The following is an 18,324-nucleotide window of genomic DNA, read 5'->3' as shown; positions in this document are numbered from 1 at the left end:
GGACACATTAAACTGATTTATAATCCAGCCAACTAAGCTGAAAATGCAACTCTGAGCACAGAATCAGTAATGAATGAATAAGCACATTTTCCAAGAAACACCACAGGGATGAGTAGTCAGCTCAACATCTCTTACTGTTTTTACCAATGGCCTGGAAGAAAAACTCAGTGATCAGGTTTGAAGAGAATGCAAAATTTGAGAGAAAGGTGGCTAAGGAAGATGATGAATCAAAGCAGTAGAGCAATCAGCTCTCCCTCTAAATTTGGGAGGGTAGGAAGAGCATCAAATAAGCTACATTGAAATGGAAGGTCCCATCTAGCTTAAAAAAAAAAAAAAGCACGCTAGAGTAATCAGAAAGGTAATAAATTCTCTAGTAAGGAAAAGGCTTAAAATTGTTTGAGAAAAGGAACATAAAATAATTGACACTACAGCCACATGTATGATAAGAGCATAATTGCATTTAAGACATTAAGACATCAGATCTTGTTAGAACAAGCAAGGCTGTATTCTTCTCCACCCCCATAATCAGTTCCAGCCAGTAACACCAAGGCACATGTATCCTGCCACAGAAGCGCTTGGCTTCCCTCCATTCTGGGAAAACCAGACAAATTATCCCTCAATGCCTAGAGGCATATGGGTATTATTTTTTTATTTTTTTGTTGAAAGTAGACAGTATTTCAGCAAGATTGTTTATTTCCCCAGAGCTTTAATCTGGAAAAAATGAGAATTTTCAGGTTTATGCATGTGCTGACTTAGAGAAAATACAGTTCATTACGCTAACCAACATTAAAGAAAAAACCTACTGCAGTGTGCCTGGGGACACCATAACGCCTCAGAAGACACTGGAGTAATTTGACTGATGCCATTGTTGTCCAATTACTATACTAAAACTGATAGCAAGTTCAGTAAGTAAATTAATTGAGTAGGACTTTTACCAACAGATTTTCTTGTCTTTAGTAGTTTTATCACTAGTGTCTATACGTATTTCTTCATCAACTCCATCGTTACCATACTATTTTAATTCCCAACCACATAAATTTTCTCTGTATTTCTTCCTGTTGCTGAAGAAAAATTTAAAGCAAGAGTTTGAATAATCTCATTATTTGCAGGTACCTGTTACATACATTTTACCATAAAAAATTCAGCAACACAAATTATGAGGTTTCCCTGACAAAATGATACACTGAATTACATTAACTTACAGTCTATGAGCAATCAGCCTTTTTTTTTTTTAACCTCAGATAAACAAACATGTCTTCACAGGAAACTTCTAAATATCATTAGATAAGGTTGATTTTGCTTTTGAGAGGGAGGAATTAAGAACAGTAAAGAAAAAAAAAAAAAGAGTAAAACTTGTTCAAAATTGTGAACTGAATTGTCTTTCCCTTAACTTTTTGTCCATTCCATTGTTTCACTTCTGTGCATTTGGATTTTTTTTCCTCCACAAAGCAAAGGTGTTAATGTACAAAACGTTTAAAAGTGAACTGAGCTCTTTACAAAAGCTGGCTGCCATCACAAAACAATACCACAGAAACATACCACCCACAATTACAGAATTCTATGTAATAGGCCAGGAAGCTTTTACAGATGTTTATCCCCTCACGTCAGGCTCTTAAGAGAAATCAAGCACAGAATATTTTCCACCTAAGCATGTGTCGCTAATGCATGGTATATTCATTTTCAAAATATTCTTAACATGATGGAGAAAAGTCATAAACAAGTCTGTATTAAACTTTTGCATCACGGTGGAAAACACCCAGGTAAATCACTGACCAGTGGACAGGATCCGAGGTTAGAGATCGGTCAGAGATGGTTACAACCCCTGAACGTGAGCAGATCGCGAGCACCACGCTGCCATGGGAGAGACAGCTCACACAGGTGTGTGTCAGCTGCTTGCAAAAAATGCACCAGCACCCATGGTGCCCTACAAGCCTTCACAAGGACCCACTTAGAATCCTGGGTCCAGTTTTCTGCACAACCTGTCAAGAAAGACTGGCACCAAAGAGAGGACATTGGAATGGAGATAAGGTTTGGGAAACCAAGTGGGAGAGAGACATTACCTGCTCACTCATAAAAAGCTGCTACAAAAAGGAAGGAAATAAACCATTCTTCTTCATTGTAGTAGACAGCACAAAATAAGGGGCTGATACTGCAGAAAAGATTTAAGAAAGAAATTTAAGAAAAAGGAGACTTTCTGATGGTAGGGTTCCTCTGACTGCTGATATGACAAAATGAAGTCCTCATTGCCTCCAAATCCCAGAGGCTAATTCATAAATTTTAGGTCAGCAGGCCACTGTTAGCAAAAAGGGTGTAAGGTGGTATAACTTCTGTAAATAAACCTCTCAGCAAATGCTGTTGATGATACAGATTGCATTTTCCAACTGTTTTCAGCAGCACTTAATTGGTACCTACTGCAGTAATTTGTTGCCTAAACGCCACTGTGTAATTTACTTCAAAATATACTATACTTGTATCCTTTAATAATATAACAGATCTCAATTTCATATTTAAGAAACATAAGTGTTTCTATATGAGATTTCCTATTACACACTATACACATACACATTTAATAATTACATCATGTAAAAATTAATCTGATTCACCATTACATGTTTACTTAATATCTACATGTTCGCTCTGCTTTTCTTGTAAATTTTATTCTTCCAAAGTTCATAATAATCTCTAACCTGCCACTTTTTCATCAAATCAAACAGTTTAAAATATTTCAATACACACATCAAATTGTATAAACTTTCTTCATAAACACTGAGTGCTATGTGTTCTAAATTGTGTTCCAAACATCCAACTTAAAGCTTATAAAGAGTTCTTGCCATTTCAGCTTTTGAGAGATGTCAGCAGTCTTGACAACTGACTGGCTTGGATCTCTAGCTACTGCTAGATAATAATATAAATTGTAATAAAGGTAGTAATTTTTAGAAGATTAGAAAAAGCCAAGTTGTAGAACCTCTTTCTGACATAGACTGCTATTTATCCACTGGTCTTAGAATCGTGGCTTGGGAAGGCAAAGAAATATGTTATACTGGGAGATACCCTTCCTAATGACCTTTTGATGGCTGGGGAAAGGCTGAAAACTTTCTACACTTGTAGCAGACATAGTGTTAAAGAGCACTATTACAGTCAATTTATAACTTAAATAGTATAACAAGTTACCAGATAATGTTTTAATACAGCCTTATATTGTTTTCTTTACATAGGACCAATTCTATTGGATTTTGCTTTGGGTAATTTGGAGATATATTTCTGCAAGGTAATACAGTTTCCTACTAGTTCATATGAACATAATAGTTCACAGAAAAACTACCAGTTAATATAAATGACTGAAGTACACTGCTGTTTACTGCATTTCTGTAAGTGTCAAACAAAAAGACTCGCACTACGGAGACAACACTTTGTTCATTCAACTTCAGTAAACAAAACTCCAACAACAAAAAAGAAATCTGATAATGTTAAATTCCACACAGTTTCAAAGAACAGAGATTTTAATGTTATGATCCCTCTACTGTGATGACAGAGTGCACTCTTTGCTGATAAACATGGGCAGATTGCCAGGATCGTGTGTGCAGATTAGCAAACACTGATTAGCAGCGCTCTTTTGTACTATATTGGAGCAGCTGCTGCACGACTTTGAGTACAAACTATTCCTTCAACAGCCAGTGCGGGTTTGTCCCCTTGTTGCTGTGTCCGTGCACTACCCAGTGCTGGTAGTGAAGTTCTCCTTATGTTTACATGACAGACCCACACCTCCTGCTAAAAGCACTCACTATTTTCCATAATAGGAAGAAAGCAGAGCTCTTAACCAAGTCACTGCCTGCCACACAACCAGGCAAGACCTTTAGCTTTCCCCTCTACAGCACGCGGGTATTAAGAAAGATGCCTCTTAGCCTAATTTAAATAAACTAATGGATGAAGAAATACCTTCTAGGTAGTCTGTACAATAATTCATAGATTATTTTCCTAAACTATACTCCAAAAATATACTTAACCTAGTAGAAGACCATTCCTAAACATTTATTTAAATAATCTTTTCACATATTGAAAGAGATAAAAGAAAGTTCACAGCAGCAAACCAAGAGCTAAAAGCTGAACCACACTACTTATCAGTGCTCTTGAAACAGGAAGAAAATGTTCTTAAATTGTGTTTAACAAAATAGTATTTCTATCAAGGTTAATGGAAATACTTCCTGACATTTTTAGAAAACATTTTCTGTATGGTATCTAGCATTCTTCACAGACTTTAATTCATACGTTTCTCTCTCATAATTTATACCTCCTTTTAACTGTTTTTCCTTGTTAAGCTTCAGGAGTGGCTTTTTTGGTCTGCTTTTCAGGTTTATTTTTTTGGCTTTGTTTCCCCCTCTTTTTTTTTTAATTAAGCCACCTCATCCCCCCTGCCTTTTCCTGTTCCCCTCCAGGTTAACAGCAGCATAAGAAGGAACACTAACTACAAATACAATCAGAAGCTCTTTGGTTCAAAACTTTGTTTTGCTCGAGGTGGAAGAATACCAACTATTTTTTCCAGCCCTCACAGCACCCCATGTTTCCTAATTAGCAAGGAAGCAAACAAGACAGACAACCATTAAAAAAGACGCAGTGCTTTATTTTCCCATGAAAGGCACGAGACTTAACTTCATGAGGTACTACCTTTTCCTGAGGTACCTATTCAACTATATTGCCTGTCATCATTCCAACAGCAGCAGTTTAGTTGATTTAGCATATTATGTATCTCAGTTGGAAGATGTGCTTCAATATTCTCTCCCCTTTTTAGTAAAATATGAAATTATTGCCACAGTTTCACATTAAAATAAACATGACATAGCATGCTGGTATTTCTGAACATTGCCTACTACATTCACCTGGCAAAGACAAATATAGGGCTGGTTCTGTATAAATCAGGGATTTCATGGCAGTTCTGAGAACAAACTTCCAATGCAATACAAGCAGCACAGTCTATTCAATAGCTCTGAATCCTACAAGAGTTGCCCAAAAGAACAATCAGATTTTGTTATTTTCCATGCAAGGATTTTTAGTGACACAAATTTGAGATGTCAGCTACATTGCTGGAACCCTGAGTAAGACCAAAATCCTACATAGATTTTTGTACTAAAATTAAGCATGCAGGAAGAAAAAAACAAAAACAAACAAACAAAAACAAACCCCCCCCAAATGCACACACAAAAACACAACCAAATAAAATCCCAAACCAAAACAGAAATCCCCCACAACAATAAAAATTAAAGCCAGAGAAATATAGAAGGCTTTCAGCTTTCTTTTGTGGGATAATTGCAAACACGAATCAGGTTTTTAGCAGAATTCCTACTTTCTGTTCTTTACAGACATAACCTTGGTGTCAGTGGCTCTGCTGCCTTCTGCATTAGTTGCTGTGCTTGGTGCACAAGTTGAGCAGACATTCCATGAAAACCCAAAGGATGTTGCAGAGGACTCTGTGGTTACCCAAGTCTTCCACAAATTTCTGATACAGATATCTACTTAATCTTTTGGTGTTAAATCCTACCTTTAGTAGCAGAGAGTCCTTGTTAAACAATTTCAAAACTGATGCTCTAAGAATATATATCTATTTTCTCCCACAAGATATCTTCCTAACAAATAATGGTCCTTTACTGCAATTTTTTCTTTTCAGCTTTTCGAGGGCTAAGATACACACAAATAAAAGTAAGCAGAGAACAATCTAATGATGTAATTTTATTTCACCTCAAGTTTCTTTTAACTGACTTGGAGAAACACAGAACTGACTCAATTTAACTGCAGCCAAGCTAATCATTCACAGGACAAAAGAAAGGCATTACTAGCATATAACCAGTCACAGAGCTCAGTTTCAGAAGAGGAATGGGTCTAGATTAAATACATTATTCAGTCCCAGAAAATCACAGAAATAAACAAAACCCTAGTATGATTCACACTGATAACCTGGTGTTTGTGTTGCGCACTACTAAATTCTAGACAAACATACCACAGAACACATCCCAAGTCACTGCTGCTATTTACATGACACAGAAAAAAAACATTTTCTACAAACAAGACAAACATAATTAAAAACAATCAGCAGGCAACACACAAAATCCCCAGGCTATGAGTCAACATTACCTGCATAAAAAAAGCTAACAGGATACTAAGTTAGAAGTTAAAATGGTAAGAGTAGAACAAACCTTATGAAGAGTTACAGCAGTTAAAAATGACCAAAGTGTGAACTGGCACCGTGTGCTCAAGGGAGCTTGGTAACCACACAGCTTTACTACATCAAACATGTTTTTGCAACACTGACTAAAGTGACATGGCTATCTGACACAAGAATACAGAAAAAATACTAGATCACCATTTTCAAGCAGATTAGACCTTAGAAAGAATGTTTGTGAAGAGATGAGTCTAAACCCCAGCGCCTACAGCAGAAATCAAGTAAAAAATATGGAACATCTGAAGACTACATTATCCCAGCCAAAACCCCAAACTGACTGGTTCTATGTGGCACAAGAGACTATTAGACTAAACTCAGGTTATGTTTCACTGCTGTATTTGCTCTTTTTAATCTTCTGTGAAACATGCTTTTATGCAAGATGCTTCAATATCACATCAGTTAACATTAGAATCTGGTGTTCTAACAAACAAATTATGGTATCTACCAGGCCAAAGTCAATTAACTGCAAATTCTTTTTATGTATCCTCATCTAAGAAGTAATTCACAATAGCACAGGAATGGAAACTTGTTACATCATGCCTAAAACCCGAAAAAAAAAGTTCTTCAGGGCAGAAGCCACATCTTATTTCTTTGTTCTATGAAGTGTTTATTACACTTTCTGTTGCCTTACAGAGCTAAAGGAATTCCATAGCACGAAAGTGCAGAGGCTGCAGCATGTAGCTGCAAGCTGAGTGAGCTGCTGGACTCCTTCGCCAAGGATAAATACTACTGTGATGAGAGGGACTGTCATTTCAAGTGAACGCAGTCCGTCAGAGAGACCAAAAATCCAGATTGCAGGAGGAGTTAACCACTTACCGTCCGCTATCTTATCCAAAAAGAGACGCAGGTTCTGGCTGTGGGTACAAAACCAGCACTATCATTCCCCTTCCTTCCACGTATGTCTGACTAACTCAGCAGTTAGCACTGCACAGCAGAAAAGCAGAGCTGGTGCAACGGTCCCAGTAACTGGCTCAACCCCCTTCTCAAGGATTTCACCTCAACCAGCTGCACCCTAGCCCTGTGAAGCAAGTACCCCTTGCAAGGTGGGCTAAAGCAGGCACCATCCTAGAGCCCATCTTCCAGTTCAGCTGCTGAAAGAAACAGAGTTCCTGCTTCCAAAATGACTCCACAATGCAAACCAGCAGTGCAATAACTGGGAGAAAGATAAAGATTTGTCTCAAAAGCACGCTCCACATCAGTACTAAAAGCCTAATACAGGCACACCTAATTAGACCTCAGTTATAGCCCAGATTCACAAACTGCTACAAAAATTGACAAACTTCCTCACAAGAGACATCTTCAATAAGGAAGGTAATTTGCAGCTAAATGGACCAACAGTTTGGATGATAGCACACTACTAATATTAAAAGCCCATACACATGAATCACACATGGGGAGATAACAATTTTTAAGCCTACCAGCTATTATGGACTTATTGCTGGGCTTTTGCTGGAGCCTCTCATTCCCTTTGCATCTTGGATGACAACTGTGGAAGTGTATGGAGGATTTAAGTGTTGCTTGATCAAGGACAGCACTTTTCAAAAACCATTATATGTGGGTATAAGTTTAAGGTAGCTGCTCAGCTGGCTGACATTTTTCTGTAACAGTATTTTTCCAAATTAGAGTTCAAATTTACACACAAGTTACACTTTTTGACTGCATTATGATTAGTACAATTTTTATATACTGAGATGATGACACCGAGAAAGATCTGAAAGTATGCCATATTTCCCTGGAGGTAGTATTTATATACAGAGTGTTCAATAACCACTTTCCAGTCACTAAGTTTTATTTAAAAACTGTATCTCTAAAACTGCCTTTTTTTTTTTCCACACTTTGCAAGACTAATTTTTTTTGTAAGTCAGACAAAAATGCTATATCAATACGTGGCACAAAACCAGTAACCGTCTATAACATTACTGTATCCGTACATCCCCCAACACACACTGGATTTCAACTAGTATTAAAGATGTGACATTATTACCCTTCGAGCTTGAAATTTAGCTGTTGTTGGCCCTGCCGCATTGGGGACAGAGACCAGGCAGGACAGAAATCCACAGCTTGTGTAATTATGCAGCTTCAGTTTCCCTGCAGAGTATCAAGCAGCAGAGAAAGAAGATGCTGATTCTTTATTCCTTTCCTCAAATGGCAGAAGAGCATTGCAGGGACGTGGAGGAGGGAAAGCATTTCTTAATTCCTCACTGAATCTATTTATTCTTCTCTCCACTCGAGGCAAATTGACAGAGATCACCAGCATTTGAATACAAAATGGCCAGAATTCTCATAAAAGGATTTGCCCTGTCAAATGCATTATTCATTTGGTATAAAATTATTGGCATAATGCAGAAATGTGTCTAAAAGTCTCTTCTGGTTCATCCAGTAAGAACAGATATCTATGTTTTTTTAAATATAAAGAGATAAAATATGTATATGAGGAAAAAAAAAAATCCAAATTGCCTTCCTCTTGTGTACCAGATATTTGAAGGTTTAAGTCAGTTCAGCACGTGAAATAAATGTAAAATTCAAGAGAGAGAAATCAACATGGAAATATAAAAGTAAATCTTGACTTGAACATGATATGTGCATATTATAACTGGAAGCATTAAGACAAAATTATTGCTTAAGTATCAGACCCATGCCGAATTTTAAGCCATTTCTGATTTCTATAGCCTGTCAAAACCTTGCATATGATTTTCATATGGAAGTACCTGCTTAACACAGATTTTTTTCTTTTTTATGTGATTTGAAGTTGCCAATTGAAATAAATAGCTTTGCTCATATTTTTGCAACTTAGCTTTCATAAACTTTAAGCATCAGGTAATTATTTTTGTACTCCTGACTTAAAGTATAATTTTCAGGAGAAAAAGACTTTGGTCCTTGGTTCAACACTGTTTCAATTCCAAGCTCTAGACTGTCACTGTTTAAAGACTAATGCAGCAGAGCCAAGACCCCCTGAATTTCAACCTCAAGAGTAATAACATGATATGTGGTTCTTTTGCTCCCTACCAAAAATAAAAGCAACAGGGTGATCCTATCAAATAATAAGATTTAACAAAAATAAACATAGAATTAAGTTTTAATAGTTTGTAATACAGCAAGAACAGAAATGGAGGTACCACTGAACATTTCAGTAGTGTTATCACAAGATGCAATCTCTCAGGAACATACAGTTTCAATTCCAAGTTTTTAAATCAGAACAAGCCTGAATAATAACCTAGCCAGAATACCTTATCCTAGAAAAAAAAAAAATCAGACATGTGAACAAATCAAAGATAAGACAGACTAAAACAAACCAGACTCCATATGGACCTCCTTACCCCTAAACAGGGGAAGCATTAGCAGAAGCCTTTGCTCCTGTTCCTGTGTGTTATTTTCCTAAGTGCCTCTTTCCTAATTCCATCCCACATAGGGAAACTGATTTTTCTATATACATACACATAGGTATATATAGACATACACATACAAACACAAAAATTTGCAGCTTCTCAAATTACATACTGATGCAGCCAAGTCAGTCATGACTAACGAGGAAACCAACATCTATCCTGCGTTCAGTGCATAAACATACACATCCATTTCCCAGACTTTTATATGAGGTGCTTCCTAGAAAAAGGTTTAGCTATACTCAAGAAACAGAGAAGGTCAAAATTTGACATGCCTGCTTTAGAAAGCAGTCACACACGAAGTAAACCAACAATCACCACAGCCGTCACTGCTACAGACATACAGTACTGGGAATCCCAAGTCCATTGACTGCAGCTACAAGCATTATAAAGCACAAGTAAAATGAAAACATTCCATACTCAAATCTCTTTCCATAGTTTCATTTCATAATATAACTCACCCCTTTTCAGCTATAGAAACACAGTACATGTGAGCAGACAACAAAAAACATCTTCTAACAAACACCAACATCTTTCCCTCATTTATGGGGAAGGCAGGCTAACAAGAGAAGGACTACCATACTATTTTGTATTATATTACTCAAAATTAGATTGAACATAGGATTAACACAACCTGGTCTACCAGAGGAATGTATGACAATTACATGTGCTAACTTTCCGTTCTACATAATGGAAAAAGAAAAAAATCATCCCATACTCTAAAACGGGATATACATCTTTGTAAGACTTGTAGAAATTGTGGTATATGGAACACTAGGAAAAGGTACTGGAAGACACCAAGGGGATAATTTCAAGACTGGCAATACAGCAACAGCCAGATTTGAAATTCTCTGACAACTTTGCTAACTGTATAATAAGGAAAAAGTTTGAGAGTTCCCAACTAAAATGTAGCATTGCTGCGATGAACTTGCAGAGGGATATGAACATGGCATGACAAAACAGAACTCTTGGGCTCAGAATATTATTATTGAGACTACAGTTTCACAGCCAGTTGTTTGGTAGCAGTTGTCTTACACACAGCTGCCCTTTCTGCCCAAGCAAGCTGTGCTTTGGCGCCAGTGTTCCCTCATTGTCACAGCACAGCTGCGTGTGAACAAGCCCACCAGCAGCAGCACCTTCAGCTGGTGCTGCTCCTGGAGTGGGGACAACGGACCCCGGGGCAGAACAGGGATCTGGGCATGTCGACTGTTACCCACACCAATGCCTGAATAACTACTTGCTGGACTATACTTAAAACAGGAAAGAAGGACACAAGCTCTAGTACAGGGTAAATAAAAAACTGCTATTGAAATGCATTTCAAGCAACATTAACTACAGAATTGAAGATGAGCAAACCAAACTAGAGGGTACTGACACATTTTCTCAACTGACAACTCTGAAAAGAGATGTTTCTAACAACTACACTAGAAAGGGATCAAATGAAAGAACAAACAAATGGGAAAACCAGAGGCTTGTAAATTCAAGTCTTCCTTCAGAAACAAGAACAACATTTTTACAGAACTTAATTCTAACAGTCAGGAAGCTTGTTTCTTAACCTCTTCAATGCTTTGACTTCTATGAATGTTATAAATGCTTACTGCTAAACCACCCACAACTGTTGCCAGTGTCCTGCAAATTTATCACTTCAGTACATCTTTTATTTGCTATCTATAGCTTCTTTTACTAAAATGCCACTTGTCTTTGCTGAGCTCCTTTTTAAAAAGGATATCAAGATGAAAAGAGAGAGACCAGCAAAATTTATCTGCATTCACCAATCACAGCTTAATGATAAAGTGTCTTGACTAGTTTTAGTACTATTGTTGAAATATTCGTATCTTCAGCTCTTAAGTATTCTATGAGCAAGAAAGAATTTTCAAATAAAAAAAGTGGATGCAAAGAATTTAGTCTTGATATCACAGTAACTGACAACTCACTGCCACTTCTAAAAAACATTGTATAAACTAGGAGGATTAATACTTGTTGGCAATGCTGTAGGGAATAAATCATTAATTACTAATTAGTTTTGATGTCACACCTGTAAAGGTTCTGCAACTACTTAGTTGATACCAACTGATCAAACAAGAGGGAGTCTCTAGTCATTTCTGCCAAATATTTGTTAGTCTCCTTAAATGTTAGTAAACAAAAGTTGCCAGTGAGCTGACAATAAAAACATAGCTGTGTTCATTTTCACGCACTTCCATTCTAGCAGCAGGTACAGGTCACTGACCATAAAAGTATCAAAGGACTTAAAGTAGAGTAGTCAGCCAACTCCAGATGGCAGATTCAAACAAAAAGATCCTGGGAACACTAGACTGCAAAGCATAGATTTGGCCAATGAATGACGGAAAATTCAAGGAAGCCCTTAGTCTATTAGACAGTTTATTCCCTGTGTCCAATGTATTATAATCTGAAAAGACCAGATTGTGCCATAAATACCTCCAAGTATAGTAAGAACATTAATTCCACTGATATCACTATAAAATTTGCTCATGATTTAAAATGAGTAAGCTTAAGTTCCAAATTAGAATTGAAATTGTCAGCTTAACCTTAGTAGTCTCATACTTCATTTATTTATATATCATATGTTAAACAATAAAAAGTGCAAATAAGTTTAAAATATTTTAAATACAGTTGAATCTTATTCAATCATACTGTCATTTTATAAACAACCTACAGAGAGGATTGGCCATATGTAGCCATCCTTTTTAGAGATAATCTCTTTTTTTAACTCAGCTCCTATCAAGGAAGAAGGAAGAAAATCTATGACTTAGGAGCTTAGTAATAGAATCATTCATCTGTTGAACTAATGTTTTAATTAGCAGTTGTGTAAAGCAAAGACATATTATTAAAAGTCTCCATGAAAGAATACAACATTGTGGTGTGCTTTACCTTGACTTAGCATGTAACTAGTGTCTATTGAATCTTATTATGTTGAATTGCTCATGTCATCAAAAGCTTTTAACCAAATATTTCTGTAAGGAGGGGGAAAAAAAAAACCACCCTATTTTCAAACCATTTTTCCAACACAGAAATATTCACTGACATTCAGTGCTATAAAATTGAAATAAAAGTTATCATATTGTCACTGCTGTTTTTTAAAAATGTAACACTTGAACTAAGCAGAATGATACATGTTTTCAAGCGTTAGTACAGTGGAAATGCAGCTGCCCTGACAGTTATGATGAGACACAAAAAAACAACCCAAACCAATCATAAGCCTCCCAGTAATGACTCACATTGACCTCTTGAGAAAAATATTTCAACACAATGATGCATGTTAAAAAATAGATATGTAGTAAATGGGAATACACAGAAGAAACATAACATACAAGCTTTAAATGCTCACCATCTGAATTGGTTTTTTGTGAAGATCTCGTTCAGTCACCAACTTTTCTTGGTCAGTCACATAAAGGCCTTTTTGTGCCAGAGCTTGTATAACAGCATCGTGACCTAGAAGTGGTTTTGCAGCATCACTCTTGAGAATAAGGCTCCCAGCGCGACAGTAGAGTTCTGCAGACAGCAGCAAGTTAACAACAGGTGGCTTAATGTGCTCCTGGTCGTACTGGTCTGTGTAAAATGGTTCTCGTAGTTCTTCTGGAACATTTTCTACAAAGACAAAAAAAACCCCAACACATTAGTCAGTATCAGAAAGGATATAGTATTAGGCATTTTTTATACGTATGAATTCAAAATTACATTAAAGAAAGCATATTCAAGAGAAGGTCAGAGCCTGTACCAGTCATTATACAAAACACTGGGGAAAACTGCATACAAAGGTAACACTTGAACTATAAAGAGAAACTTAGGAAAAACTCAAGAATCATTCCACATTGCAAAGGCCACACCAGAAGGCCACCCTGTGGTTTCCAGCATCATTTAAAATTTCTTGATTTCTCCAAATACGTGCCCAAACATTCTCATTTCCTTTGGCATAATGTTATATAGGTCAGACACACGAAGGCAGAACAACATTGATCTAAACACAAAACTCTGCCTCTATTACAATAATAAAATGGAACTGGAACTTTATATTTTAGCACAGAATAATTTGAGATTAAAAGGGAAACTTTCACTCAGCAACCTTACAGGCTTCATATACACATGAAAGATTTGACTACTGTACTACCTATTTCAAAGGTCCTACATCACAGAATGATGACAATCCAGCAGTTAAGCATAAACACATGGATGCTTTACTAGAATTAAAACGATTGAGAAATAGGAGAAAAAAATATTTTCTTCTAACAAAACATTGAATTCTTCTTTGTCTATTTGTATTACTTACTTCCCTTAAAATTGTGGTTTCCCTCCATTTTCAGCAAACTGGCTTAGCACCCACAGAAATCTATGCAAGATTCTGTCAAGTTCATGCTGAGATTTTAGCCCCAAAATTAGTATTCCAAGACATTCTAAAAGTTTTTCCAAATACGTTACAACGCAATACAAGCAGACTATACTTAGAATTGTTGACCATAAAAGTAATAGTTAAAAATTAAATATGGTACTAGTTCAAATGAAATAACCAGTGAAGTGGAAAATTACTTAGACAGGGTTTCAGACTTCACATTTCTAGACATATGCACTGCAAGATGCTCCATTTTCCTTGTGTAACAATTTCATTCTCCATTGTTGTAAAATTAGTTGAGTCAAAAGCATTTAAGGGATTAAGAGCGTATGATTCTTTTCCTGAGCACAAATGGAAAAGCCTGTTTAATTGCCACATGAAGAAAAAGCGCATTTGAAAACAGTGATTCAACTCAAGGTTTCTATCCCCTTTGCCTTCAGCTGGATAAATGGCTAAACAGACAAGGTTTGAAGCAGAGGGTGAAGTAAACAGCCCACTATGGGTGGAGTAGAAGAGAGGAAAAAAAACCCAGAACATGCCATCACAAGATAATGACAGATTATCTTCTTCCTTATGTGTATTCTGTTGCACTTCATTTGCTTTCATTATGGGCTTTGAAAGAGGAGCTACTGGCCTTCTGGCTGTGAAAGGAGAAGATATGCATTATAGAGTGCAAAAAGGAAAAGAAATATTACACATACTTTCTTAAATGTTTTCAGAATGGTAAAAAATGGTAAAAAATGGATAAGAGATTGCTTCTTATTTGTCAATTCAGAATATAAAGGGGAAGAGAGGTATAGTTTGTAATTTGCTTAAACAAGAAGCCTAAATTTGGCTAGAAAGCTGACAGCTCTGCTTTAGAACACAGATCAGAACATACTGTCAGCAAAACTAATTTGCCCTTTAAAACACAAGCCTGATGCCCAACAACATGACTTATTTTACAAGATTATAATAAAACTACTAACAAAAAAAATCTACCAGTGCAATTATATTGCAGTCTTCTCTTGTGCTTCTCAGCCTCATTTTCTGAATCTATAGGACCTACAGTCATACAATAATATAAAAAGCACTTATAATTAAGGAGCTCTGTAAGCTTCTAGGTATATACTTCCCTTGGTCTTGTTTCCATCTATCTCAATTCTACCTGTCCTCCTTTCTTCTTGACATAAGATGCAATAAATGCATTTATCACTAAAGAAAGATATCCACCACTGGGGTTTAGTAATAAAAAAACTCAACACGCTAAGTTTGGTTTTTTTTTAATCAAGATTACAACTAGCAAAGGAAAACAGAATTACTTACAAAGGATATTTTTGCTTCTGAAAAATAAGAAAAGACAAAATTACATGCCTGCAATTTCATTTATTTCATTGGTCCTGAGAAAAATCTGGAATAGAAACTTCCTAGTGTTCATAAAAATAGAACTGGAAAATACATTTATTAGGGAAACAATACAGAAGTAAGGAGCTAGGAAGAGAAACTGTTACTACATACATATGCTGAATTTATTAAAAAAAAAAAAAGTGAAAGCATTCATATAAGGAATCCCTGCTGCAACAAGATCAAAAGTCTTCACAAAAATTCCCATCAGAGTTCCCTTTGCACAGACAGAAACACATGCACTTTTCCCCACTTAGTGTATCAAACTATTTGATACCGGAATAGATCTTCATAGAAGATTCAAACTGTGTTCTCATTTTTGTTACAGTTAAAAAGAAGTGCAGCAGCTAGACATAGAGGAAACTCTTCCTGTTACTGATCTCAAAGCACCTGCCTTTCCAGGGTCAGCATGCATTACCTCTGCAGTTCTGTGGAAGGGAATTTCAAGGCTACATCAGTTCTCAGCAGATTACCAGAACAACCAACAGGGTCAACACCCTTCATTAACAATTCTGGCAGGATTTACGATTGTTAGGCAGACAAGAATCTTAATGCTAATTCCCAATATGTTCATTTTACCAGTCCCTTTGCCCAGCTAAGAGTCTTCCAAGATTAGACTCCAAAGTAAATGAACAGTTTTAAGATAAATACCTTGTTGTATATACTGCCTTAAAGTACCATTTGACCTTGAAATTTGTGGCAAAGTACAGCAAGTGGGTTAGAGAGATACATTGGGGACACCGCGTTAGCGGGGAGTTGAGCACATGAAATACGGATGAGGGAGCGTTTCTGCTGGCACAGCAGTGGGGGTCTCACATCGCCCTGCCAGCCCACTCAGACTGTGCAGCGGTCATGAGCTGCCGCAAGGGAAATTTCAAATGGATAGATGTAAGAAAATTCTCTGCAGCGACAACAGTAGGGCACAGGTTGCCTGGGGACCTGGCTGCCAAATCACCATCCACCAGGAACTTCAAAACTTGAGCAGACATGGCCCTGACAAACCTCTGCTGACTTTGAAGCCAGCTTTGCTTGAACAGGAGGTTAAACTAGATTATCTCCAGAGACTGCTTCCACCCTGTTTTTTCCCCTAAAATTGTCAACAGGATGACAAGTTTAAACTTTGGAAATATTTTCTTGGTATAGGTTAAAAAAAAAAGATACTTTGAATTCTGTAAATATTGAACTATGAAGAAAATGCATTAAGTTAATGCACAAGTTCAACAGACAGGGAAAAGAACAAAAAGGAAATACCACAATAGTCTAAAACAATAACATAAATTTAATAATCAGGTTAACTTTAAAAGAGTATTCAACATACCTTCATGGTCATTTTTCCATAAATTATAATGGACCCAAAAGTCATCTCTTTGGAGGTTCTCTTTAGAGAAGACCAAAGAAAGGACTTATTCCAAGCTTTAAAGCAAACAGTGGATTATTATTATTTCATATGATAGAACTGTAACTTAACTTTCCATTGAAACAGACCAATCTAAAGGGAAGGAATCACCTAAAAATAATTCACGGCTACCACCCCTGAATTTGCTTTTAGAAGCTGTTTTATAAACAAACCTCTCTGCTCAGGTAAGCATGAATTACCCCTTGGAGGATGGTATAAATTCCTCCTTTGGAAAAAATTACTTGTATTGATGTGGAAAGTCTACACTTTCTTTAAAAATAAACCTTTTCTTTTTTTGTAAGATTTCCAGACTTCCACACAGATGAATACAGTCCTTTGAGTTACGCAACTGTCGAGTTTTTCAAGCTTATAAGAGTGAACAATTCCAGATTTATGAATGTCTGCATTAAGGAAGTGCAAAAGCTTAGAAGTCTTTGTCAACAAGGTATCTTTTTTTGGAGGATAATATGAACAAGTTAAAGTATTTCACCATGGGCTTTCTAATTAAAATATACATAATTCTTGGGAGCTACAAGGGCACATTAAACCTCAGCCTAGGAAACTTTCATCTCTATAGGTTACTGATGGCAGTCAAGAAAGGCACTAAGAAAAAAAAAATATTTGTAGAAAACTTTGATATTTAATACAGAATTATCTCACAAAAATTCTGACTAATACCTCTAGCCACTCCCTAGTACAAACCAGTAGATTAATTTATGTTGAATCTTAAAGGACCTGCAGGACTGCAAAGTTATGCTTTTGCCATAAGGTAGTAGTGCTAAGTTACTTTATTCAGAGTCCCACTTGCCAACGAGGACTCTGGTGTCACATTAGCTATTTGGGCACAAGAGATAAGAGCTACCATGGAAGAGTTTGAGGACTGAGACCACAGGTAAGTGTAATTTATATTATTTTGCTTCTGATGAATTTCTACTGTTGCCTCAGCAGAAGATGGAGACACTTCAGTTTGCTATTTTATTTTGGAGACACCTTTGTGGGCTCTGATGGGTACTCCAGTTCTAATACTTACAGCCCATTAGTAATCCATGGATCAAACTGATGCTACTGAAGAAAGAAAAATTATTAAACTAGATGTTCAATCAGGAAGCAGAAAATTAAATGAGGCAGTTGATATTAAAAAATAATTTTTACTTTTTGGTTTGTTAAAGCAGTCTGCTACTTATGTTGTTCCTGGCTAGCAGGCAGTATGTGTACTCCTGCCTAGGGGCAAGTATCTGAAATGTTAACTTCTAGAAATTTATGGCAGACTGAATCTCAGTGTTACACTTCTTAACTTTGTCCACCTAACTAAACTGAACCCTACCCTCCTGCCCCTAGATGCCACAAAAATAGACCACTATCCACCACTTTGACAGCAGTTGTGCCATTACAAGGAATTCTCATTAAAAGTAAAAACATCAAAAGCATTTAAGGACAAAACATGCACAGGTTCTACCTTCACAGCTTACCCAGATTATTTTTTGAGCACTGAGAATTACGTAAGAAATGCTCTACTGGGTTGCACTAATTGTCCATCCTGTCCGATATTCTGTCTCCAGCAGCACAATAGGAAGCGCTACTCATCCAACACACAGAATGGGGCTGG

The 18,324-nt window shown here is 36.7% G+C and overlaps 1 protein-coding gene across 4 annotated transcripts in view; it reads right to left on the bottom strand.

Annotated features, from left to right (window-relative positions):
* Window positions 1-18,324, bottom strand: part of CAMSAP2 (calmodulin regulated spectrin associated protein family member 2) — an 85,388-nt gene that overhangs the window by 60,599 nt on the left and 6,465 nt on the right. For all 4 annotated transcript variants that reach the window (XM_065841754.2, XM_065841755.2, XM_065841756.2 and 1 more), the window contains exon 2: window positions 12,941-13,200. In XM_065841754.2, coding sequence (XP_065697826.1) covers window positions 12,941-13,200 — 260 coding nt within the window. The remainder of the gene's footprint in view (window positions 1-12,940; window positions 13,201-18,324) is intronic.

This window comes from Patagioenas fasciata, chromosome 6 (assembly GCF_037038585.1).
Source record: "Patagioenas fasciata isolate bPatFas1 chromosome 6, bPatFas1.hap1, whole genome shotgun sequence".
Lineage (NCBI taxonomy): Eukaryota > Metazoa > Chordata > Aves > Columbiformes > Columbidae > Patagioenas > Patagioenas fasciata.
Note: the sequence above shows the minus strand (reverse complement) of the source record. Positions and strands in the feature narration are given on the sequence as shown.